Here is a 25603-nt window from a genome sequence, read left to right as displayed (position 1 = left end):
CCAATTACATATAAAACTTTTAAAAAATTTATAGAGTACAAAAGATTGAGCATGAAAAATCAGAGAAGCAAATGCAGTCGCCAAGAGTTTAGTTACAAACCTGTTTATAGGGGCATTTCCCTTCCTAAATCAGCTAAGGTTCATCAAATGCTAATGAAATTACAAACGAAAATACACCATACAGTACACCAAACCCGAAAAAACAGTAAACACAATCCATTTATAAATATGGAAGTAACCTTAAATACATCACACAAGCCTAATGAGTTAAAACACAACTTAAGGGCTTTATATTATTAGTGCAAGGAATCTACGTTCTTACTCAGCTCTTCCAGCTTCTTCATCCTCAACCTCTCACTTTCGCTCACCAGCTGTTCAATCAGTTAAAACATATAACAACAAGGTGAGATCATTTCATCACTAACCTCCATTCATTTATTTCATTTTTGCCATCTTTAATTTTGTTTTTTACATTACAATATAGATACTAACCTCCATTAATTTTGTGATTAGCTGTACTTTTTCCTTGTTCTTCTCGTTAAACGCCTCGAGGGCTTCCTTGTATTCCCTTTCCTGTAACATATTTCAATACCACCATAGCTCTCAAAGGTTTGATAATATGAATACAATCACAATTAACGGAAAAAGGTTCAAATGGCCTCAAAGTATGGCAAAATTTTACCTTTTTCTGGCAGGTGTGGCCTAGTGGCTTCAATTCTTTGTTAACTGCATCAATCTTCTTTCGGACCACAGCAACTTCCTTCCTCATAGGATCTGCCAGTGCTTCAAGCTCCTGAAATATTTACAATGAGACAAAGCAGTACTACTATTATTATTACTATATGGAATTAAGACCAGCTCTGAGGCTAATCTTGTATGTTTCAAGATAGCAACCTCTTTATAAGGCACCCTTGATCTATTAACTCTGATAGTTGTTTATGAAAAAAAAATGGGAAGACCCAAAATTAACTGAAAATTTCATTTTTTATATATATATTAAGACCTTTAACTGCAAATCTGACAGATAACAGGCTGCTAATTTCCTAAAGAAATACATTATAAGTACATCTTTTTTTCTTTTTACTAAACAACTCAGGGAGGAGCAACCTCCTTTTCCACAAGGAAAATACATCAAAAGGTTAAACCTGAAACACCCTTTTTCAGAATTTCAAAAATCCACCTCAGAGCAAGAATTTTTACCACTATGTGAGCCTCTAAACTCTGTATTTTGGAGAAATTGACCAAAAAAAAACTAAAAAGCATACTTGTTAAACATTAAAAATTCAATTTTTCCAAGTCAAAATCAAGGAAAACGTTTTGCTTTGGGAAAAAAAGGAAAATTTTGATAGAACAAACCTCACGAATCGAGGCCAAACGTTTCGTTTCCTCTTCAACACGGCCTAACTGAAGCTGAACTTTTTCTCTAACCTCCATCTTCTTCTTTTCAATCTCCTCTTCTTTGGCTCTGAAAGTAGAAAGCGCAGACTTTGAGATCTCCTCATCTTCCTTAGACAAATGACTGCTAAAGCTGAGACTCCCAGAGTTTTGAACCGTTAACTGATTTTGGTGCTGAGGCTGCTGCTCAGTCTGCATCATCTTCCCTAACTCCAGTTTCTTCACACAGATATTTTTTTTTTAAAAAAAGAAAAAGAAAAAGAGAAACCCTCCTGCAACCTTGAATTCCTCTCTTTATTATCTTCTTGCTTTAGCTTTTGCTTTTGAAATGATAGCTTGTGTTTCTCTCTCTCTTCTTTTGTTCTCCTGTTGAGAAGTGCTTATAAACAATGATAGCCTGTTGGTTAACCCCCTAAACTTTGGTTTTGTGAGCCAAGAATAATAGTAAAAAAAGATAAGGCAAGGGTTTTTGTTTTTTGGTAGAAAAATGGAATAATAGAAACAAAAAAATTTAAAGAATAAAAGGTGAAGCTGAAATGACCCAACAGCCAACCACTGATAAAAGATTGGGAAGATTTCAACTTTTACTGAAAGAATAAGAAGAGTTTTTGTCCCTTGAAATTTTGAAAACCCCAACCCCACATCATTCTCCTTTTATCAAAATTTCCTCTCTTTTTACCCCTTATCTTTCTCTCCATTCAGTATTTTTTTTTCACCACCTCTTCTATCCCACCATTTTAACTTTTCTTTCTTTTGGGGTAAAACACATTTTTTTTTTACAATCCCATAGTATGAAAGATGTAAGTGTGAATTTTTATGGATAATGTAAAAAATAAGATAAACGCATCGCACTAACTATTTAGACCCGCACTGAAACTTAATTTGGATTTATTTAAAATTAAATAAATTATTTTATTTTTAAAATTAAATCGGCTAAATATTCATACCTACTCCCAACAATATTAAAAAAAATCAACAATCATGACAAAAATGTTGAAGGGTAAATTATATTAATACTCACTTAATTATTAAAATATTTTTAGTTTAATAATTCAACCCTAACTTTTTTTAAATTTAATCATTAATACTATCAATATTTGACGATTAAATTTATTGAATTTTTTTTAACTAAGAACAAGTTTATAGAATCTATAAACATTAAAGACTTAAATTTTTTTTATTATTCCAATAAAAAAGGATACACCATTATTCGGTTAACCATAGACGATGCAAAAACACAGGCTAGAACCTTGGCCCTCAAAAATATGAAAAAAAATTGTTTAATCCTTTCAAAAATGATGAAATTATAAATTAATATATGTAAAGTTATACTTTGACTTTTTAAAAAAATTATAATTCAATCCCAACCCCTTAAAAAGAATTTTAGTTTCACTCAAGCCATTAATAATTTAACGGAGAAGTGACTAAAATATCAAATATCGACAACATTAGTGATTAAATTGAAATAACTAAAGGGAACTCTAACTTCCATTCCATCACACTCGTAGATTTCTCGTAATTACAACCACGTAATGACTTAAATAAAACTTGTTCAATGATGCGAGCTACAACTCTACCTATTCAAGTTTTAATTTGAAATAAATTGAATCAAGCATGTCAGTTTAGATGAATGGAATCCAAAGGGTCAAAGGTGCATTTAGGAGCTTTTCTTGGGCAAATACGTAGTTTTCATATCTGCAGGTAAACCGACGATTTCAATGCCTCCTCCAAATTCTCGTTTCGTCCAAATTAATTTAACTCTGAAAATAAAGAAAAATTATAACTTACATTTGATTTGCAGGCATTTTGACGTTTATTATTATTGAATGGAAATTGATTTGTCACGTACGATACATTAGTAGATTTGTGAGTGAAATGTCCTTCATCATGATATCGATGTTTTTCTTTTGTTTTCAATTTTTAAAAAAATCCAATCATACGGGAATTTAGTAAATCTTCTAATTAAGCTTCAATTTAACTAAGTGTATTTACTAAATTATGCTGCACTCACCCTCTACGTATCCTTATATTATATTTAAAATAAATAAGTATAATGATAGGTATAACAAATTTGTAGCTTGGTTTTTTATATTTTTTAAAAATCCTGGATGGGAATGAAACTGGATGTGCCAAATATTATTTTAAAAATTATTACTACTTTCATCCACCCCTCTGCTACATTTCAATTAGCTTATACCTGTTGTGTTGGATATGGATGTTTTGTAGGTTATTGTAGATGTGTTAAGAGCAATACCTTACTTTAAACCCAGGTAATTATTGGATCCGATCATTCTAGATTCGTGTTTAAAATATAGAATGTTTTTGGTACGGGGGGGTGCATTGGCGGCAGCTAAGCTAAACTTTTGACAAATATGACCTACTTTCCACTCTGGGCTTTCAACAGTCTCAAAATGAAACAAGAAAAGTAAAAAGTAAAAGCCATCCATCTGGCCTTTAAAGCGCAGCACCTATTAGACGTCACCAGGCGTGCACAACTTTTATTCACAATAATAATATTAGCAAAAGATTTTCATTTTCTTAAGATCCATTCAAACATTTTCTCTCCCTATTCCACCAATATAAAAGCTTTACTCAAAATATATGACCTTTAATTATATTACAAATTTAAGCTTAAAACAATCATATTTTGTATCATCAATCATTTTCCCTTAAAAAAAGTGAATCCAGTTTCCAACAATGGAGAACTTCCTTTAAAACCCATAAATAAAAGCAAATGATTTTTTTTTTCCCTTGGAGTTATAGTGCACTCAAAAAATATAAAAAAGAATGGCAGCAGCATAAGCAAAATATGAGGGAGGGAACTGGAACACCGATGACTTGCTGTCAGAGCTTATTATTTTACAAATGTAGCTTTTACATTCTTATTTTGGTTGTCTTCTTTTTGACTTTACTTCAGATTTTATTTTGGTTTAATACCTTCATCAATTAAATAATAAATCTGAATATCTTTGGTGTAATCTACTATTTCTTTTGCCATCTCTTTAATCAGTTTAAGTTGTACCTCAATTTTTCAAATATTTTAATTATATTTTAATATTAAAAATTTAACGTAGACTAAAACCGAACAAAAGAGTGAACAATCAAATTCTTGTAAAATCTTTGATTTATCAAACTCAAACGCATTAATTGTTGCTTTGAATTTTGACTCATTTTTAATTGTTTCTTTTTTCAAAAGTTTCAAAAAATAAACAGTTTTAACAATATTAAATAATAATTATTTATTTATATATTTGATGTTGCAAGTTGTTTTTTGAAAGACTGAAAACCTACGGCTTGGGCAACAAGCAAGTTATCAAGAATGAAAAACAAAAAAAAAAAAAAATTAAAAGAAGAATCACAATGTTCAAACCCAAGAAAATAAGAACAGATAAAAATAATGTTAACAAAGATTTTCCCACCAACTCAAACAATTGCTCTAACCAATAAGTAAAAAAAAAAAATCCCATTTATTGTGTTTAAAAATAATTGGTAGAACGTGGCACTCTGGGAATTAGTTTTTCTTGTTTGGAGTTTGGATGATTGGGGGCTAAATTAATGTGAGGTATTATTTTTATTGATTTTGGTGGGAATTGATTGGAATCAATAAAACTTGTCAGGAATTGAGAAGATAAATATAATTTTCAAAAGAAAACAAAATCCCAATTAGCTAACATTTCTAAAATACAAAGTAGGATTGCGTTAAGACAAATTAGCGATTGCGATGAATGCGTGCACAAGTTTTGGCCTTTTTCTCCATAAATAATGATTATCCGAAAAAAGGAAAGAGAGTTATAATTGAAGCCCAACCAGAAATTGAGATGGGTAATTGTTTGATCCAATTAAGTGATTTGGGTTTTTTGTTGGATATGTTTTGGGCTTAATGCCTTAAGATTTATTTCATTTTGAGTTTAGGCCCAACCATTTAAGATTCTTGTTAAAACAGATCAATTTTACTGCTCCTTGAAATAATTATTATAATTCTAACAAAGTAATGTTTCTTCAATTTTTCATAATTAAGACCTCCTATTTATGGATTTAATAGAATAAAACATATTTTAAAGTATATTTAAATTTTTTTACAATAATATATTGAAAATTTAAGTTTTAGCTTCATAACAATGTTTAAGAAATACTATTAAATAGCTATACATTTAAAGTTTCTTAAAAATAACTTGAATTTAAATATTCGATTATAACATACAAATTGGGTAGTCTCATGTTGCAATTTTTTTTTTCTGCATGATTTGAAGAGACACTCGTTGATTCTTATTTTGTTGAACGTTATGATATGGCTGTCTCCAATTAAATAAATATATCTTTATGCATATTAGATAAAAATTCAACTTTAGCATAGCCAACTAATTAAGATTGTGAATCATTTGAGTAAAATAACCGTATACCAATTGTCCATCTAAGATATCTAAATATGTACTTGATTATATTCTAATGTCTACGTGTTGGAGAATAGTTAAATCTTGCTAACAAACTTACAATAAATGTTATATCCAATCATGTATATAAATTCTCTCATGGAACTAAGATATGATACTTTAAAACCAATGAGTTTTTTTTATTTATCATTTTCACAAAAACGAAAGTGGACTTTATTTACCTCTGCTATCTTATGTCCACTTTCTTTTTGATATTTTCTATATAGGATAACTGATAGACATGAATCTCATCTTTTAAATACTCAATGTAACACCTTACATTCGACTCAGTTAGTGGATCTGCATAAAAAATGCTACGTTCAAATGTCAAAACAACCTATTTTACTATTTCATTTTATTGAAATGGTAGTGTAGTGGTAAAATTATTTTAAGAAAATTTCGACAATATTTCTGCTTATTTTACGTAAAACCCCCTGCAAAACTTAGATTTCACAGTATATTCATATTCAAATCATCTCGCAAATCAATTCCCAACACTTCAATATTCCGAAACATACTACAAACTAGGTATATTACATTAAAACCATTTAATTAACTAATAATATTATGATTATAGCAACCAAAAATTAATTTTTTTAATGCCACAAATACATATTTATAGCCAAATGACTTTACTAAAAACCAAGTACATGCCAACTTGAAACAAAACAAAATATGCGAACTTTGTTGAGTCTAGGATTTGTCGGTTGGATGCTGATGACTCTGAGTACAAAATCTCAAAATACACGTAACTTGCATATGAAAACAAGACTATTCGGTGAGTATTAATTTCAAATGGTATTACTATAACTTACTCAATATAGCATGAAATGTAAATAATTGGACTCAGTTGATTTATTTCTTCCTTGGATCAACTCAAGTATGTTTCATATCAAAATTTATCCACTACATTAATATACACATGTATCCCAAACAAACCAAATGCAATATTATAACTAGCCAATCTATTTTAACGAACTTATTAACACTTTTTGCTAACAATGTATGCAACCTTATTAGATTTTGTCTCAATTTGTCATATTGTATTACATTACCAATTTGAATCTAACCATTCTTCTTGGTCAATATTGATGTTCGCTAATACATAGCTTAGATTCGAACTAATTTACGGATCCTATTAAAACTATAATTCGGCACTCAGTGCCTCATCGATACGTCCCCGAACTAAACAAATTGCGTCCAACGCTCATCGATTAATCCAAAGCAATAATCGTGCCCAGCACTCGTCGGTATGTCCAATGGTTAGTGCTTCCAACGCTCATCGACCTATAGTCGAAGTAATTTCATATCGATACATCCGACGTAAACAATTTGCACCCTACACTCAACGGCTCAGCCGAAGAAGTAGTTGTGAAAGCCACAGTTGGGACGTTCGAATGAAAATGCGCCTAGCACTCATCGACTTATAGTCAAAACAATTATTATTACTATTATTTTACTTGATACTATAACTCATTAATTATTCTCAACTTTGCCCAATAATTACTACAACAACCCGTATTCTAATTTTATTCTAAGTTCAATTTCCATTCTGTTGATCTCAACAACAACTCTTCCGTTAAATGTCATTTCATATAAAACATGGCATGACTTGTCTCATATACAAGCCAAATGTGCAACTTTAAAAAAGTATACTATTTCAAATTTTTATACAATTTAACTCTTTTATCACAATAATCAATCTCAATATTGTATTTCTATCCAACCACTCATGTGCAACTTCCTTTTATTTGTCAACTTACCTGACAATGAAATTAAAAGGAAAAATAAATAATAAGTTGAGTTGTTGTGATTCTTACAAGGAATTTCGAACTATTTGTCAATGATTTTAGCTTTTTCCTTCTCTTTTGAAGAAACCAGATTGTCAGTAGCTATGAATTAACATAATCAAATAGCACCATCAATAATTCACTGAATTCACAATCAATTATTATCTTAAACAAACTTTACATTTCATTCAATTTAAATTCTTAAACCGAAACAAACATAACTCTCCATTCTAAGCGTTGATTTATAATCCAACTTCATTTTCTTCTATTTTAGACCCTTTATTATTAATTTATAACAAAATCTCATAACAACTCTATAATACCCCTAACCCGTATTCGTCACCGGAATAAGGTTACGGAGTTTTACCGGAATATACAGATCAAATACAGACATTTCATATTATTTAACATTCATATCAAAATTATTCATAAAGTCTCTTATATGAGTCATCGAGACTCAAAACATGCATTAGAAACAAGTCGGGACTAAACAGAGTACTCAGAAAATTTTTTCAAGGTCTAGGGACACACGCTCATGTGGTCAGGCCGTGTGGCTCACACAGCCATGTGACACACCCGTGTCCCAGGCCGTGTAGGCATTCAAAATAGGGCACACGACCGTGTCCCAGCCCATGTTTGTACCCGTGTAACTCTTTGACTTGGGTCACACGGCTAAGTCATACGTCTGTGTGCTAAGCCGTGTGAAAAATCCTGAGCATTCTGTTTTGAAATCTTAAGATGCAGGGGACACATGGCCCATGTGCTGGGCTGTGTGTCACACACGACTGAGACGCACACTCGTGTCTCTACCCGTGTGGACAAAATAAGATCATTTCCAAGCCATATTTCTTACCCAAACTTGCCTTGCACCTACATTATCACTCTAACACATTCACAAGCTAATCCAAGACATTCAAATCTAACAAAAAATCAAGTCTTATACATGATATATCACTTCATAAATCCATATTTCCAAACTTACCTATTTGGCCAAAATTGCATATAAACAATACTTATAAGATTACTAACAAATCAACCATATCAATCTCACACCAAACATGATATAGGCTTATATATTTACACAACAAAACTTATTCATCACAAGCCATTCCAATGGCTAAATTCAACCAAACACATACATGCTATTCTTGACCACTTTTAGCCTATACATGCCATTATAATCTAAGATTTAATTAACTTTTTATACCGAAACGAGCTGATGGATAGTGTAAAGTATCTCCACCAAGCTTTTAACCCAACGAGCTTCCGAAGTACTATAAAACAGAGTAAGATTTTAATGCTTAATAAGTTCGTATAACAGGAAATTAACTTACCATTCATTTACATTTAAGGTAAGCATACAAAAATGCATCCAAGCAAATTTGGCTAATGGCCTAAACACACAACTTCATCAAACATATTAGTCAAGTATTTCGTGTGAACATCAAGAATTAGGGATGAGCTCATCAAATATGGCTAATGGCCTAAACACACAACATTCAATTTAAGCATATAATTATACAATTTAGTTACACGAACTTACCTCGACAATGTTCGTGAATACAAAATATACTAATCCGATACTTTATCTTTTCCTCGATCCAATTCCGTATTTTGTCTATCCGGATCTATACGAGTAAATTTAACTCAATTTAATACAATTCATAATCAATTCAATTTAATTCACATCCTAGGAAAAATTATAATTTTGTCCCTATACTTTTGATTAATTACAATTTCATCCTTAGACTCAGAAAATAAAATTCATGCAATTTAATCATTATTCCAAGCCTAGCTGATTTTTCCATTTATCTATAATAGTCATTGTATTTCACAAAAATCAGAATTTTCCCATGAATTTTACATCTTTTCAATTTAGTCATTAAATCACAATTTCATGAAAACTCACTTTACAAAAGTTTTTTTTATCTATCAATAACCTTTCATTTTCTACCATAAATTTCATAATTCATGCATATTCATCCATGGAAAAACCCTAGTACTTCGATAACTTTACAAATTAATCCCGAGATAGCTAGATTAAACTATTACGATCTCGGAAACATAAAAATTACTAAAAACGAGACAAGATTACTTACCCAATTAAGCCAAGTAAGCTTCCTTGAATTCTTTTCTCTCAGCTAGGGTTTTCATAAAATTTTTTTGGGAAAGATGATGAAAGAGATGCTATTTTCATTATTTAATTACTTATAGTCTTTTATTATTTTTACTTTCCAATTTAGTCATTTTCTTTTCTTAAATTTCCATGGATGAATCATCATACTTATCTACTAACTCTTCTTAATGGTCTATTTGTCATATAAGGACCTCCAATTTTGAATTCCGTAGCTATTTGATACTTATAGCTACTAAAACTAAACTTTTGCATTTTATGCAAATTGGTCCTTTGATCAATTAAACATGTAATCAGTAAAATTTCCTAACGAAATTTTTATACGATATTCCTATTACACAGTAGACCATAGAATAATTTTAAAATAATTTTTCTTACAAACTCAGATTTCTGGTCTTGAAACCACTGTTCTGATTTCACTAAAAACGGGCTGTTACAAACTCTACTTGATATCCATTTTATTTTCTTAGGTAAAAATCTAACATCTAACTTCAAAAATCTAGTCATTTTTCATGTATATACTAAAAATCTATCAATTTAATATTAAAAACATAGAAAAATTATTAATGGTAACTTTCTAAAACCTTAACAGTTTTATAAATTGATACACAAATTAGTTAAATTATGATTCCTCGATCTTAAAAACATAAAATTTATAAGAAATGTAATAAATTACACTTATCAATTTGTGGGTTAAAGTTTGAAAACCCTAGGCAAATCTATTATGTTTCTTCTCTCTTTTTTCTCTCGTGGAAGGATGGAGAAGACATCTTCCCTCTCATTCCTCTTAAACTATTTTAACATTATTATTATTTTTTATAATAAATAAAAACACATAACAACCATCTTTTTTTAGCCACAAATTTGGCATTTTTATTGTCATCCAAAATTTTTAGTCTATTAGCAATTCTAGTCCCTTTAACAATTTTTAAATTAAAATTTATAGCGATCTAAATTTACAATTTAATCCTTGGATTAGATTAAATACTCAAATCAAATAAATTACATATCCTCAATTCAATTCATTTTAGCATAACTCCGTAAATATTTTTATTAATTATTTATAGACTTGGTTCATTAAAATGAAACCCAAAATCGTACTTTTCGACACCACTGTACCGGGTTGTTACACTCAAACTACACAACTTGAGAAACTTTATTTTTCGAAGATATTTTTCAAATCAGTCCTTTAAATATTTCACTACATTTTGAAGCTTTAGAAGAGTTCCAATAGTATTTAAATTGTCAATATAAACATTAATTATAAAAAATTTTGATCAAGTTTTGTTTATAAAACACATAGACAAATTGAATTATTTTTATAACTTTCTTTCAACAAATACTCACTAATACGATTATACCATATATGTCAAATTGTTTTAATATATAAGGATTTCTTTAATATGAGTGAGCAATTTTCTTGAGAAATCTTATATCTTTCTAGAATTTTAAATCCTTTTAAGGATTTTCATACAAATATGTTGCAATAACACCCATCAAGTGTATATCAAGTTTTTCATGTATTGCGAGACTAACAATATGTCTAAATTTGTTTGCATCTACCACATGAGAGCACATCACTTCATAATCAATTCTAGGCTTTTGTGAAACCTAGTGTCCTACAAATCGTGTTTTATATCTTACAATTTTATTTTTCTCATTTCGTTTTCGCACAAATGCCCATTTATATCCTACAAGTCGACACATTTAAGGTTTTGGATTCCAGGTCCAAAAAAATAACGTTTAACAAGTAAATTCAATTCTATTTGAATTACGTCTTTTGAATTTAGTCAATTTTCTCTATTTCGACATTCTTCAACAGATGTAGGTTCAAGATCCTTATTTTATATTGTTATTTTAGCAACAATATTATAAGTAGAAATGTTTTCAACAATTATGTATTTTTTGTTTTGGTTCTATCTTTTTCTCATTGTGACGTAATTTATTGTGGTCTTTTCATTTTCAATTATTTGAATCTCTTTTAGAGTTTTATAATTAGTTATGTCGAGTTTTTTCAATAGCATTTGCCTTCACTATATAACCATAATGATTGTTTATTATTTTTCTTCCACAAGATTTTTATCTTTGGAACCTATTGATCTAACATGTTTCCTTTCATTTTCTCTAACAAGTTATCCTACTAGCATATCGATTCAAATTAGAGCATTTTCCATTAGTATTTGAAACTTGGTTACCTCTTAAGATTAGTAAACATACATGGCAAAAAATTTGTAATAAAATAACTTTTCTTTTGCACTTTTTATTCGCACTACTTTGTACAAGGATTTATATAAAATAATGATAATCCATTCAAAGTAGTTAACTCATCTAGTTGTTTATTCTCTCCCACTTTTGTTGAGAAAAATATTTTATCAAAATTACAATAATCGATAAATCATGTCATTACTGAATCTTCAATTATTACTTCAAAATATTTAATAATAGAAAGAGATTTATAGCCAATAAATTTCTAAACCTTCTTTAAATATTCATTTTTACATTATGGTAGAGTAATTGAACATATATCGCACATCTATAAATTTTAAAATAAAAAATATTTAACTTTAGATCAAAAGCTAATGTAAAGTATATGTTTTAATTTATTGACTTAATGCATACAAAGGATGCTACATGAAAAATTTTATATCTCTATATTTTCATAAATAATGATTTAGCTATTAATTATAAACATTTAATTAATAATTTAGTAAGCCATTTTGTGGACAAACAACAAGCTTTGCAATAGTTGCTCCAACAAACATACAAAATTAATAAGACAAATGCTTTTAAGTGCATAATCTTGAATTTACTTGGGACTTTGTGGATGGTCCCTCTATCAACCAACATCAACAAGTGGCAACACCAAAGAACTTTTTTTGAGACAAAATGAAGAACAAAATTTGTGTAAAGGTTAGACAAGTGTCACCATTAGAAAGCAAGACAAAACCTTCTAATACCATTACAAGATAAAACAAAGCTTGAAACCAAGCAAAGAACAAAATTAGTTGACAAAAGTTTCACATGCGATGGCATAGCAAGATACAACCAATGTTAAAACACAGCCTGAGATACTTGTTTGTAGATATGTGTATAGGTTAGGTACACCCATTCATCTAAATTTTTTCTCAAATTTATTTATATTTGTAAATAATTGTTAATATTTATATTATTTTCATTTATGAAAATTTTATTATGGGCAACTTAACAAATTGTTAATGTTTCCATTGTAATATTACATGTTATTATAGATTTAATTTTTTATACGTTATAAATTACATAATATGCAAAAAAAAATTATTTAGTATACAAGTGATGAAAATTTTTAATTGTCATGTATCCTTAAGTTGCATTTAAAAATAATTGAATTAATATGACATATGGTCAAATTTCAATCTCACTTGTTGAGTTAAAAATTTTCACTACCTCTGTACTAAATAATTATCTTATTTAAAAATAAAATAAAATGAAATAGTTTATTATAAAATTAAAAAATGAGTTGGATCGGATTAAGCTTGAGGTTAGAATGCTTAAGTTGAACCTAACTCATGTTTTAAATTGGTTTAATTTTTTTTGTCAAAGCCTATTTTTTGATTTAATACTTTGATCCTTATCAAAATCTGTACACCCTTTTAAATTTAAATGAATAACTTAACCTTTGAACAAATTAACTTTTAGCATGCGAATATATAATTAAAGGTATTCATGGGCTAGGCTGGGTTAAGTTCAGGTCGGGCCTAAGCATAATATTAATACATTTTATTTTTGTATAAGCTCTCATTGGCTCGAAATATGAGCCTAAAATTTTGCCCAAGTTCACTCATATTTATAAAAGGCTAACCCAAACATATTTTTGATCCTTTGATATTATTTTCTTAATTGTTAAAAATATATTTATATTAATTTAATATTTAATAATTTTATATGATTTTTATTTATTATAATTTTGTATATAGTAATCTTAATTTTTTTAATGTTTATATTATAATAGTATTATGTATTATTATAGATTTAATTTTTATGTGTTACAAAATTACATTATATATAAAAATAACATAATATAAAACATTACAAATTTGAAAAGTGGAATTAGCTCGGGCTTTAAAAATTTAATTCCAAACTTGACCTATATTTTAAACAAGCTTACTATTTTTATTCAAATTTTTCAAATTTTGAATGAATTTTTAAGTTATCTATAAACAAATCCAGATAAATAGGTAAAATTAGTTGTTATTTATATATGACAAATATTAATAATTTTTTTGTTGATGATTGATGATTAATATAAGCGATGAATGATCCTCGTCTTTTCTAAACTCGAGAGATCGAAGCACCTTCTTATTATTAGCTTCTTTGTTTTTTAAAGGAAATGGAAATGGTGCGAAAGAGGAAGGCACGTCAAGGCACGTGAGGGGTGGGGGGGGGATGGCGTGCCGGCGTGCTTTACTTTATCCTACAGAAAAAGGTTGAAAAAGGAGAGGGACCCACGTGAGCAGCTCTACTTTTGTCTTTGTGTTTTCTGACATCGTTCCTGCCATTTTGTGTCAGTCACTGACGTATTTATCTGCTTCAGACATGTGACCCTTGTATTTTTTTCATTTTCCACTGTTCTTTTAAGTTGTTCGAGTAAAGACGAAATAAGTGACGTGGATTTTGGTAGTAGTTGTAGGATTCCCTTTCGAGATCCGTACATGGTGAGTGCAGTTGATCCAAGATTGTTTTCTTTCTTCTTCTTACAAATAATAAAATTTATGTAACTATTCATTTATCTTCTTATGTAAAACTATTCGTAGAGTGTGTTATGCCTTTCTTTCACTTCATGTATGAAAAGAAAGCGTATGTTTTAAACAATATAGGTGTTCACATATATAGTATTTGATACATTCATATATATAGTTTCTCCTATGTATGTACTTGAACACGAAGAAGAAGAACAAATATAAACTTGTTTTCTTTTTATTATTGTCTTTGGGAAATACATGGAATTTTTAGTTGGGGGGTGTAAATGCAGGGTAATCTTCATGTTAAGTTAAAGCATATCTGCAGAATAAGACACATCTTTGACTGGAAAGACAAACCAGAAAAGCCTGAGGTCGGCCTCTGTCGGCTCCATCAAAATCCTAAAATATATTATATCTACTCATTTTAATATACAAACCGTCCCTGGTTTAAGAATGTAATTACGCTTAAAATAGAAAAAAGTTAAGACAAGATTAAATTAAACCGTAATTAGCCTCTGTCAGTCAGACTAATAATATCTCAGCAGCTATTGCTGTTTATGTTTTGATGTGATTGTGTGTGTGTTGAAAACTTGAAATGAGTTCCACCGCACTATCTTAAATGGATGGAGTCCTTCTTCCCCACTGGTCTCTCAAAGAGGAGCTTAAAGAAAAAGTGGTATTTCCAATGCAATGTGCAGAGGCAGAAAAAACTGCAGGTTAATAAGCTTCTCTCCTTTCTCTCTCAATAGGATTTATTATTATAGATATTTTAATAATTTTTTTGAGGGTTTCTTTTACTTTTTCGGGCGCTCAACTGTCTTGTCTGACAGTCTTTTATTTTTTCTTCTCAAGTGTCCCAAGGGTTCTCCACTGGGTCATAAGCAACTTTGCAGGTTTCATGTCAGAACATAGTTTCTCTTTTTTTTTCCCCTATTCTATATCACTCTCTTTCCTAAGGATGCTATGCTATCTGCCAAAATTTTATATATAAAAGAAGGAACCTGCCTGCAAAAGCTTAACCCAAACTTTCTCTTCACAGATACCCCAACACCAGATAAACAAAGTTGTCTATTAAGAACCCTAAACCCAAACCCAAACCAAAAAAGCAACTAAACTACAACTCTTTTATCTTTATCTCTCACTCACTCTCTCTCCATGGACTTGCATCTGAAGCAATGGAGAAACCAGCATGAGTCAGAGCAACAACCTTCTGCAAAGATACCAAAACTTCTACTTGACCTTGATGCCCCTCACCACCACCACCACCACTCACAACAGCAACAGCAACACGCATCCTCTGAACCATCTGCTCTCCCCTTGTTTGTATCTGAATCCAACAGCAAAATCAGCGGCAGCCTGTCAGCACCACTTCCTGATTCCAACAGCAGTAAGATTTTTATTCCTTGGCACCCTTTTGTTAGCAGAAAATTTCCACCTCCCCGGTTTGGAAAGTTTATAACTTAGTGGCTTGGTTTCATCCAGCTCCTTGATGTTGTGAGTTTCCTTTTTAGTAGGAATGGGAAGCTATTTCAGCTTGGCTCAGTGGCAAGAACTGGAGTTACAAGCATTGATCTATAGATACATGTTGGCAAGCGCTGCTGTTCCTCCCGAACTCCTCCACCCAATCAAGAAAAGCCTTCTTTACTCTTCCTCCTATTTCCTCCACCATTACCAGCCAGCTTGTATGTCACTCTTTCATCTTTCTTGCTTCTGTTACATCATTAATTATTTACATTTCTTTAAATGCACATTAACTCCATGGATTCTCCTTATTAATGTTTTGATTTTCTCTGCCTTCAAAATATTTGATTATCAAGTTTGAACTCCCCGTTAGGGTTTGTTCACCTTTACGTTTTAAAATATTGCATTTTCGTTAAGATCTCATCTCATTCGTGATCTATCCTTGCTTTGTATATTGATTAAATCTGTACTTGCCCACTTTTTCATTAATTTATTATTGTTGCTTTGACATAGAATAACTGGTAAAAAAATTGGTCCACAAAATAATTTTGTATTATGTCTATGCAAGTGTTCTGATGAATGGTATGTACACGTGCGATCAGTGTTGCAATCAGGGTACTGGGGAAGAGCAGCAATGGATCCGGAGCCTGGCCGTTGCCGGAGAACTGACGGCAAGAAATGGAGGTGCTCCAGGGACGTGGTGCCTGGACAGAAGTATTGCGAGCGGCACGTACACCGTGGCCGCAACCGTTCAAGAAAGCCTGTGGAAATGCCCACATCTAGCAGCACCGCCGCTGCAGCTAATAATAGCAATGTCAGTGTAACTGCTCGTTTCGGCGGTGGTGGTAGTGGATGTGGCGCCGTAAAAGCCAGATCCCCAATGACCGCTTCAACCTTAGCAGCGGTGGCTAACGGTCCCAACAATTTTGGCCTTTCTAGGCCTTCCCCTCCCGTTGATCTTCTTCAGCTTAATCATAGGTAAAATCTTGCTGCCTTGTCTTCTGGATTTGGATGGCTTTTAGCTAGTACCATTGTTAAGGGAAACTATATGCATTTGTGTTTTAGTGGATCATGATGAGGGATGTACAAATTTATCCATAATCGATACTTTTTTTAAACTGGATTTGAAAAAAAGGACTTATTTTTTAAAATGGTGAAAATGTAGAGCCAAATAAAGAAAAATTGTGTTGTGGTAGGGTGGGATTTTTCTATGTTCCTTTTGACTGTTGAAGTTACGCGCATGTTGGACGTATGGGTTTACCGTATAACTTTTCAAGCACTTTCCAAATAAGCTGTATCTGAATTTGAATTGATATGGATTCTTTTACATATTTAATGAAACTGGTGGAACTTTGGATTCCAAAGTATCTTTTGTAGGGGCTGTGTTGATATTTTTTTGGTAGTGATACGTCCATGGTAGGACCCTGATCAAAATCTGACCAATTTTATTTAAGTTCTGCACAGGCTAACCCCAACTACTTTTTTTTACGTTATATTGCTTTGTTCTTTTTGCTTGATTTTTGCACTAAAACGTTCTTTGATGTCTGGCAGTTCCCCAGAGTCCAAAACTGAACCTAAGGGTCTTTTTGAAGCCCAAAATGAGGTCGATGACAGATCTGATGGTCACATTTTGAGACATTTTTTTGATGATTGGCCCAGAACACTACAAGACCCTGACAATAATGGAACTAATGCAAGCCCCATTAATTCCTCCACATGCCTCTCGATTTCTATGCCCGGGAATTCCTCGGATGTGTCGTTGAAGCTGTCTACAGGCAATGGCGACAGCAGAAGGGAGCATCATCAGCAGCCACCGTTGAACTGGGCCATGGGAGGATGGGCAGCATCGAACCAGGTGGCTTCCATGGGAGGACCTCTTGCCGAGGCTTTACTATCATCATCCACATCTAATTCATCACCGACTAGTGTTCTGCATCAGTTGCCTAAGGGTTCTACTTCTGAAATTAGCTATATCAGCACTTGAATTTAGTCACTGTTAATGTTATTTTTTTCTCTTCTCCTTTCAACTCTTTAAACTAATTTAGACACTGAAAACGCGTTCCTATGCAAGTTGCTTGCACTTTCTGTATGTTGGCTTTATGTCTTAGTGTTCTTTAACTGTCATATTAGCAAAACATATGTTACGGTTTTGAAAGGTTTTTCCTTAAAAATAAGTTTTGAAGCAATGGTGGAATAGGGGATAATTAAGAAAAGCTACTTTTCACTTCGATGAAATGGAGATGCTTCCATTTCTGATTTTGAAGCAGTTCTTTTAGCCTTTCAATTCTGTCTTATAGCAGCAAAATCTTGGCGCTGCATTTATGTAAAAAGAATATGGAACTATCGTTTCCACCGACCAACTACAAGTTGTTTTCAATTGAAGTTAGTCAAATGGTTTGGTGAATTTGAAATTCGAAGCTTATCTATCTCCTTTGGTAGTTGAGGAACCTGATACCATAGGCAAATACGAAGAAGAAAAGGAGACACCAACCAACATGAGCCACGGCAACTGCTGGAAGAAAGCTGTATTCGAACCCCAAATCTTCTTTAAGGAAGCCCTTTACGGTCATATTTTGCCGTCCAGGGACCTCAAGAGGACCGTCCTTGTCACCCACTTGAGACGTCACAAGGCCATATAGTGTCCAAGCCACTGGAGATGCCCAATAATACCACCTCCACCATATTGGGATTTGCTGCAATGCGATGAATAATAAGCAATTTTTAGCACATCTTTCCCCCTCAAGCGGAAAAGTGTAGTTAGTTAATGGCTTTTAAATGACTTACAGTCCTAGGAATGAGAAAACCAGAGAACAAGTTCCAAAAACTTAGGAAGAATGACATGACAATGGCGGCAATTTGATGACCAGGAGTTAGAGCGACGACCATCATTCCATACAAGGTGAAGTAGATAAAGCATGTTAATATGTAGTAGTAGAACCATAAGAATTTCACCGGCGTCCACTCAAATCCTAGCATCGAGTAAATAAGTAATGTATAAATGAGAGTTTGAATTGCAGTATAGATTATCTCTATTGCCACCTGCAGGAAATAAAGGATAGTTCTTAAGTCCACCATTCAATGGCAATATCCTGAAAACAAATCAATTTCATTTGTACAAAACTGAACAATGTTTACCTGAGCGAATGCATAAGGCAATTCAGAATACATTCCAGCTGCTCTTTCCCGGTAGAAGACTGTTCTCTCAATTGCAACAACAGATTGAACAGCAGCAGCATTGGTTGCTCCGAGGAAAAGCACGGCTGAATACATTGCTCCGAGAAGATTCATCAGATCTTGTTGTCTTGATCTAGTTATCACAGTAGTTTTGGTTAATCCCAAAATTTTCCATCACCCTTTGCAGAAATACATTGTTTATATGATAAAAAATAATGCTTACATCCGTTGTCCTTTGTTCCAGAAGATAATACCAAATAAGATGCCGATAACTGTTGTCATGAAAAACCTGATGGCATTGTATTGAGGGTTCCTCCAGTAAGACCAGTGTTGTTTCCAAAAGCATGCCTTGCATTGGGTGAGGAATGGCTGAGAATATTGTGTTGGGAAGAAGAGATCCTTGGTGCCAGGTGCTGGTGCACTGAGCTCTTTGATAAGTTCTTGGTTCATCCTGAAAGTTTGTAAAATTAAGAAATTAATGATGGGCCAGTCTAAGGGGAGAAAAATTGCCTGATCTTTGGCATTGCATTTGAACATACCGATAAAGTGATGAATTGGCGTAAATATCAGCAAAATCCATATCCAATTGAGCCTCGACAGATGGAGCACTGACTTCAAGCATCCATGTCGCCGGATTGTATCCATCTCTGATCTTCGGAACCCCTTGGACGGCCTGCACTCGAAGATGCAATTTTAGAACTAGCTTATGTTGCTCAACTTTGTCATTGAGTTACCTAATAATAAGTTTCACCTCAAAATATTCTATAAGCTTGTGAGAATGACGACCAAGTGGTCCAGAATAAATGACTTGCCCTCCTCTTTTCATTAACAACAACTGCAACAAGCATAATACTAAGTTCAATGAAAAGCAGGCAATAGAAACAAAAAAACAAAAGAAAAGTGGCGAAGTTCCTGAAAAAGAAATGAGTGCATCAAGTTCTTCACCTCATCAAATGCTTCAAATATGTCAATACTAGGCTGATGAATTGTGCAGACAACAGTCCTCCCTGTGTCCACAGTGTTTCTCACTGTTCGCATAACGATGGCTGCAGCCCGGGCATCAAGCCCTGAAGTTGGCTCATCCATGAAGATGATAGAAGGATTAGCAACCAACTCTACGGCTATTGTCAACCTTTTCCTTTGTTCAGTTGAAAGGCCTTCAATTCCAGGAAGACCAACTAAAGCATTCCTTAGTGGTTTGAGCTCGACCAACTCCATAACTTCCTCAACAAACATCTATTCAACGATAAATTCCAAACATAGTTTTACAATAGGAACTCTGTATATGATTCCAGAACAAGTGATCTTTACAGATGTTTTTACAAACCTTTCTAGTGCTGGTGTCTGTGTCGGAAGCAAGACGGAGCCAAGCTGAGTACAAGAGTGATTCGTAAACGGTGACATGTGGGGAGTGAATGTCATTTTGTTCACAGTAACCGCTGACACGAGCAAAGGTTGCTTGGTTCTTGGTGTAACCTGAGATACTGATATGTCCCTCAATGTATCCGCCTGTTTTCCTCCCTGCTAAAACATCCATCAGGGTTGTCTTTCCAGCACCACTCACACCCACCAACGCTGTCAATATTCCTGGTCTGAAAGCACCACTAACATCTCGAAGCAGCTGAAGACGATCTACTTCTATGCCTTGAGTCTTCATTTCCTGGTAAAGAAACCATGATTAAACCAAAAATATCATGAAGAAAATGTCAGCTTATAAAGTTTTCAATGTCTCTCAGATAACATGTAAGTAACTTACAGCAGGCATATCAACATAGTAGTTAACATGGTTGAACGCAACTGAAAGGGGTTGGAAAGGCAAAACCATGCCTTTTCTAGGATTGTTAGAAGAGTTTCTTGCTTTCATATGAATACCTGTAAATCATTCAGAAAAGTTATACACTTCTAAACAGATGGGGAAAAAAAAAACTCAAAGCTCAAAAGCATTTCAATCACCTTCTGGTATTCTTCCACCCGAGTATGGGTTTTTAGTCTTCTTTTCATCTTCATTGACAACTACTGCTTTGGAACCACCCAGAGCTGAAAACCCACATTGAAAATTTATTCAAACCCAATCAAATGTAAGTTGTAGATGTAGTCAAAATGAAATTAAGAATGTCACTTACGATTCAGGAAAGTCAAAGCTCCAATAAATAAAATGTTGAAGACAAGGGAGAATGCGAAGAGTGCTCCAACACAAATCCAAAACCAATATTCTTCGGTGAAGAAGCCTCTGGTCTTGAGAAGAACTTTACCCACTGTTGGTGCATCAATTCTGGGGTCTGTATTGTTCTGGCATTGCATCCATTATGTGTAAGACAATGATTTATGAATGGCTAACCCAAGTTTATATAACTAAATGCATAAGACTTTGAAGATCTTACCGCATTCCATCTTTCATCAAGGAATTCATTCATGACGATGGCATTTTGTCCATACATCATAGGAGAAACATAGTAGCCCCAGATCATCCATGGCTCAATGTCATCTGCAAGTAATAGCTCTTAGGATGTTTGAACTGAAGCTAAATGTTAATAGCGACAAAGAGAGGTCAACAACCACTTACTTTTGGCAATGATAAAACCTCCAAGTACAAAAACCAATAACAAGGTGAAGGTACCGAAGGTGTTTGCCACCACTTCTGTTCTTCCTATTGCAGCAATGAACCTAAAGAGCGACAAAGCCATCTGATGGATGCCAAAGAATGCCAAGAACTGACGGAAAAACCTGGAGATTACACCCAAAAATGGTGTTTAGTCAAAGGCTGAAATAACAAGATGATGATCAATAGAAAAAAAAGGATTGCTTTCAATGTAACTTACCTGCTAGCAGCTGGAGCAAAGCCAATTGTATAGTATGTTAGAGCAATCCATATCCCTGATTCCATAAGTGAGAGTGGGATTCTAAGCACCCAAATTGGCAAACCAAAACCCCACGCTGGATAAAACAATAAGTCCCTTTGTTTATAGAACACTGGTAGCCTGAAAACCGTCATTGCAAGTTCCGCCGTTCCATTGAACATCACATTGATTAGACTGAAAAACAAGGCTCCAAAGAATTTTTGACCATTTTCCAAGGATCCAACTGGCATTTCAGTTCTTAAAAACACAGTCAAGGCAATCAATGACATGATTGTTATTTGGACAGTCTTAAAAATGTACACGAACGAGTTTCGCTTCATTAGCAGCCATTCCCTTGCAAAGCAAGCCTTGAACAGTTCCCAATTGGAAATTCCATATTTTTTAGTAACTAAAGCAGCAGGGTGGGTACTAGTTTTGTCATAAGGAACCTTAAGATCCATTGAAAGTTGCTGACCAATGCGGAAGCAACTGAAGCCATTGACAAAGTCAGAAACTGAAACATATCCGTAAGGTAGGCTCTTTTGGAACCAGTATTGTTGTTGGTCTTTCTTGGATGTTACTTCTTGCAGAAAGTCTGCAATTCCTTTTCTTTCAGGACATTTGAAGCCCATGAATTCGAAGAAATCCAGGACACTCTCACGTGGACCCTGGTAGACAATTTGACCCTCTGAGAGTACGATAACGTCATCGAATAGATCGAATGTCTCCGGCGCTGGTTGTAGAAGAGAAATGATCATGGTTACATCCATGGTATGAACCATTTGTCTCATGAACTTGCAAATCTGGAAAGTAGTTGAACTATCCAATCCTGTTGATATTTCATCCATAAATAAAGCCTTTGCTGGTCCTACCAACATTTCTCCTATAGTAGAAGTTGAATCGAAAACAACCATTAGACTAAAAATGCCACGGTGATAGACAAAAAGGCTCTTGGAGAAAATATACCTGTGGTGACACGCTTCTTTTGCCCACCGGAAATACCCCGACGCATATCATCTCCGACCATGATATCCGCACAAATATCCAATCCAAGTATCTGTTACAAATTCTTACAAGAGTCAAATACTACTTTTTAATTTGTCTGTCTAAGCGATAAACTAAGAGGAATAATAACCTTTAGAATATAATCAGTGACCAAGCTTGTTTCTTGGCCTGCAACTGCTGTGGCTTTCATGAAAGCATCAATCTCAGGATCAGGCTTAATTCCAACTTCCTTCTCTCTCCTGGACAGCTCCGAAAGCATTTCATATCGGGTACCCACACCCAAACAACGTCCCGAAAAATCCAATGTCTCCCTCACTGTCATTTCGCCATAGTGAAGATCGTGTTGACTGATATAAGCGCATGTTCTTTGAGGAACAAATTCATTCAAATCGTGACCGCAATAAGTGACTTTCCCAGATGACTGTTTACACAAAGCCAAGTTGAAGTTATTTTTAGGAGATCATATGATATTTCAGATGAAACCATTTATATAAAGTGGGATTAGGAAAGTCACCCTTAGATCACGATCCAGCTTTCCAGCGAGTGCCATCAACAACGTTGTTTTTCCAGCTCCTGGAGGACCTAGAAGTAGAGTCATCCTGAAAATTTTCATTCAAATATTAATTGATAATTCAGACAAAGTTATATAAACTACGACAGCATGATAAACTTTCATGGGAAAAAATAACCTTGAAGGTTTGACTATGCCGCTAACGTCTTTAAGTATCTGATTTTTTCTCTTCTTAGATGGTGCAAGCCGAAGCAATCCGAGAATGCTCTGTTTTTTAAACAAAAGTTAAAAACGCAGAAATCGAAATAAACCAAATAAAAATATCAAATTCGAACTGATAAATTATTCTTTTTGAAAAAAAAAATACCTCTATGGTGTTCAAGGTAACATTGAGAAGAGTAGGCAGGGCTCTGCTTCCAACATATACATCTCCTTCAACTTCCAAATGCTGAAACCGAACTTCAATGGTTGGAATCTCGATCCCCACTCTAAACCAAACAAAACCGAATCAATCAAATCAAATAAGATCAATATTCCAAAACGACATACGTATATTGGTTAACTTACCTATCGGTTCTGTCCCTTAATCTTCTCAAGAACTTTTCATTATCTTCTTCAACAACTTTCAACATACTAGCCATTAACTGCTTCTTAGCTTGCATTCCAAGCTTAGCTACATCAACTTCATGGTGAACCACTTTGCCGTTATCAAGAATCTGTGTCAACATTCCTTTTCTCAACCGATCATACGTGGGTAACCTCTCTATAGCCGCCCAACGTAGTTCCTCCTCCTCCTCATCTTGACGTCCACTCCTGCCAAACGCTTCCGGCGGCGCTTGCCAAACCTCCCTGAAGCTGGCTGAGGTCCAGCTCCGATAGCTCCTTCCGCTGCTCATCGACCTTGCTAGTAGATCATCTCCAGCAAGAGCTGACGCCATTGTTTTGTTCGTCTTACTTCTTGATTCAGGCTACTAAGACAATAATAATCTTAAATTCTTAATAAAGATCAACAACATGAATGAATTCTCCTTGGTTTCTGGCAGAAAAAAAATGAAAACTGAGAGACAAAGAATTGAAGATGAAAATAATGGAGTCAAATCTGTTTGAAGTATGAATTACATAGACGCCATGTACAAGTAGGAAAGTCAATTAATCACTTTTTTGTTTTGCTTACGATTCAGTGCATGGTTGAAGAAAAACTGTTTCTTTCTATTACTAAAGAAATACAAAATCTGATTTTGTGATTATTTTCTCTGCTTTTAAATTAAAATTAAGTCAGGAAGTGTAAAGAAGCCAGACGCACGTTGAACTAAAAAAATGAACACTTTGCGGCTACTGGAAAAGATTGCGTTTATAACAGATTTTTTGTTTAAAATTCAATTCACGTGGACACCGTAGTATTATTCTGTATATACTCATGCGACCTGTAAGTGATGCCATTAACGTGGCAATCTGACGCATTAACTATGCCATGCGGCACTGATTTCAACTAAAATTTTTAAAATAGTATAAAAACAATTCTATTTTTGGAAAACTAAATTCAGGTTCCAACTTCAGCAACCTGGTCACACAACCTAACTTATCATATACGAGGGAGATATGCCGAAAGTTTTAACATATTTGGCTAAATAGATTTTTTTCCTTAAATTAGAGAAATAGGTTGATTTTGGAATGTGTGTGAAAATATGTCCAGTTTAGCAGAAAAACGCATACAGCTAGGCTAGTTTTCCAAAGAAAGCATGTTTAACTGGACGCGTTTTTCTTTAAGTCACATTTTTTTTACTTTTTTAATATAATCAGTTTCTTTGGTCAAATAGTTAAATGTTACTAATTTTTTCCTTGAGTATTGGGTCTAATTCCTCTTTCACTTATATTTGTATTTTTATTTCATGTTGTTTTAAGCTTTTTTTTAATTAATATTTTTAGCATACTAGCTCCTTTGGTTAAATGGTGATTTCATCTTTGAGTCTTAAGTTCAATTCCTTTTCTAAACACATTTATAATTTTTATTTCATGTTATTTCAAGCTTTTTGTTTTTAATTAATAAATATATTATTTTTATTTTTAATTCATAACCTTTTTATTTATAAAATCAAATATTTAATCCATATCATGAGTGTAGTAAATTTTAGTATTATATATTTTTGT

The 25603-nt window shown here is 33.2% G+C and overlaps 3 protein-coding genes across 6 annotated transcripts; 1 reads left to right on the top strand and 2 right to left on the bottom strand.

Moving 5' to 3' along the window:
• Positions 1-45: 45 nt before the first annotated feature.
• On the bottom strand, positions 46-2044 carry LOC107908710 (probable DNA double-strand break repair Rad50 ATPase). 2 transcript variants are annotated; one of them, XM_016835958.2, is made up of 4 exons: positions 1357-2044; positions 683-793; positions 493-573; positions 46-380 (listed from the first exon to the last, which is right to left on the bottom strand). In XM_016835958.2, the coding sequence occupies exons 1-4, from the start codon at positions 1594-1596 to the stop codon at positions 297-299; spliced, it is 516 nt and encodes a 171-aa protein (XP_016691447.1). In that variant the 5' UTR covers positions 1597-2044; the 3' UTR covers positions 46-296. The 2 variants fall into 2 exon arrangements, with proteins under 2 accessions (XP_016691447.1, XP_016691448.1); XM_016835959.2 differs by having other exon boundaries at positions 46-371.
• Positions 2045-15036: 12992 nt separating this feature from the next.
• LOC107908708 (growth-regulating factor 3) lies at positions 15037-18017 on the top strand. Of its 3 annotated transcripts, none has more exons than XM_016835954.2 (5): positions 15037-15183; positions 15320-15854; positions 15979-16149; positions 16531-16906; positions 17480-18017. In XM_016835954.2, exons 2-5 carry the CDS (start codon positions 15623-15625, stop codon positions 17910-17912), a joined length of 1212 nt encoding a protein of 403 aa, XP_016691443.2. In that variant the 5' UTR covers positions 15037-15183; positions 15320-15622; the 3' UTR covers positions 17913-18017. The 3 variants fall into 3 exon arrangements, with proteins under 3 accessions (XP_016691443.2, XP_016691444.2, XP_016691445.2); XM_016835955.2 differs by having other exon boundaries at positions 15040-15183; positions 15982-16149; XM_016835956.2 differs by lacking the exon at positions 15037-15183 and having other exon boundaries at positions 15638-15854; positions 15950-16149.
• Positions 18018-18153: 136 nt separating this feature from the next.
• Positions 18154-24833, bottom strand: LOC107908709 (pleiotropic drug resistance protein 2). The gene is made up of 20 exons (XM_016835957.2): positions 24023-24833; positions 23823-23943; positions 23634-23722; positions 23459-23543; positions 23075-23365; positions 22906-22996; positions 21922-22822; positions 21666-21826; positions 21484-21587; positions 21226-21391; positions 21056-21139; positions 20859-20974; positions 20430-20762; positions 20048-20338; positions 19854-19937; positions 19642-19775; positions 19326-19553; positions 19064-19235; positions 18713-18967; positions 18154-18621 (listed from the first exon to the last, which is right to left on the bottom strand). The coding sequence occupies exons 1-20, from the start codon at positions 24391-24393 to the stop codon at positions 18352-18354; spliced, it is 4347 nt and encodes a 1448-aa protein (XP_016691446.2). The 5' UTR covers positions 24394-24833; the 3' UTR covers positions 18154-18351.
• Between the last annotated feature and the right edge of the window lie 770 nt (positions 24834-25603).

This window comes from Gossypium hirsutum, chromosome D09 (genome assembly GCF_007990345.1).
Source record: "Gossypium hirsutum isolate 1008001.06 chromosome D09, Gossypium_hirsutum_v2.1, whole genome shotgun sequence".
In the NCBI taxonomy this organism is placed as follows: Eukaryota; Viridiplantae; Streptophyta; class Magnoliopsida; order Malvales; family Malvaceae; genus Gossypium; species Gossypium hirsutum.
This window is presented reverse-complemented; position numbering and strand designations above follow the sequence as displayed.

Excerpts from the sequence above, each read along its gene's own strand:
- LOC107908710 (XM_016835958.2), bottom strand. The coding sequence starts at position 1,596 with ATGATGCAGACTGAGCAGCAGCCTCAGCACCAAAATCAGTTAACGGTT. Across the intron at positions 794-1,356 it reads GTTTGGCCTCGATTCGTGAG|GAGCTTGAAGCACTGGCAGA; the intron begins GTTTGTTCTATC and ends TAAATATTTCAG. Across the intron at positions 381-492 it reads TAATCACAAAATTAATGGAG|ATTGAACAGCTGGTGAGCGA; the intron begins GTTAGTATCTAT and ends ATGTTTTAACTG.
- LOC107908708 (XM_016835954.2), top strand. The coding sequence starts at position 15,623 with ATGGACTTGCATCTGAAGCAATGGAGAAACCAGCATGAGTCAGAGCAA. Across the intron at positions 15,855-15,978 it reads ACTTCCTGATTCCAACAGCA|TAGGAATGGGAAGCTATTTC; the intron begins GTAAGATTTTTA and ends TTTCCTTTTTAG. Across the intron at positions 16,150-16,530 it reads CCACCATTACCAGCCAGCTT|TGTTGCAATCAGGGTACTGG; the intron begins GTATGTCACTCT and ends ACGTGCGATCAG.
- LOC107908709 (XM_016835957.2), bottom strand. The coding sequence starts at position 24,393 with ATGGCGTCAGCTCTTGCTGGAGATGATCTACTAGCAAGGTCGATGAGC. Across the intron at positions 23,944-24,022 it reads TTAAGGGACAGAACCGATAG|AGTGGGGATCGAGATTCCAA; the intron begins GTAAGTTAACCA and ends TGTTTGGTTTAG. Across the intron at positions 21,827-21,921 it reads TTTGCTCCAGCTGCTAGCAG|GTTTTTCCGTCAGTTCTTGG; the intron begins GTAAGTTACATT and ends TGTAATCTCCAG.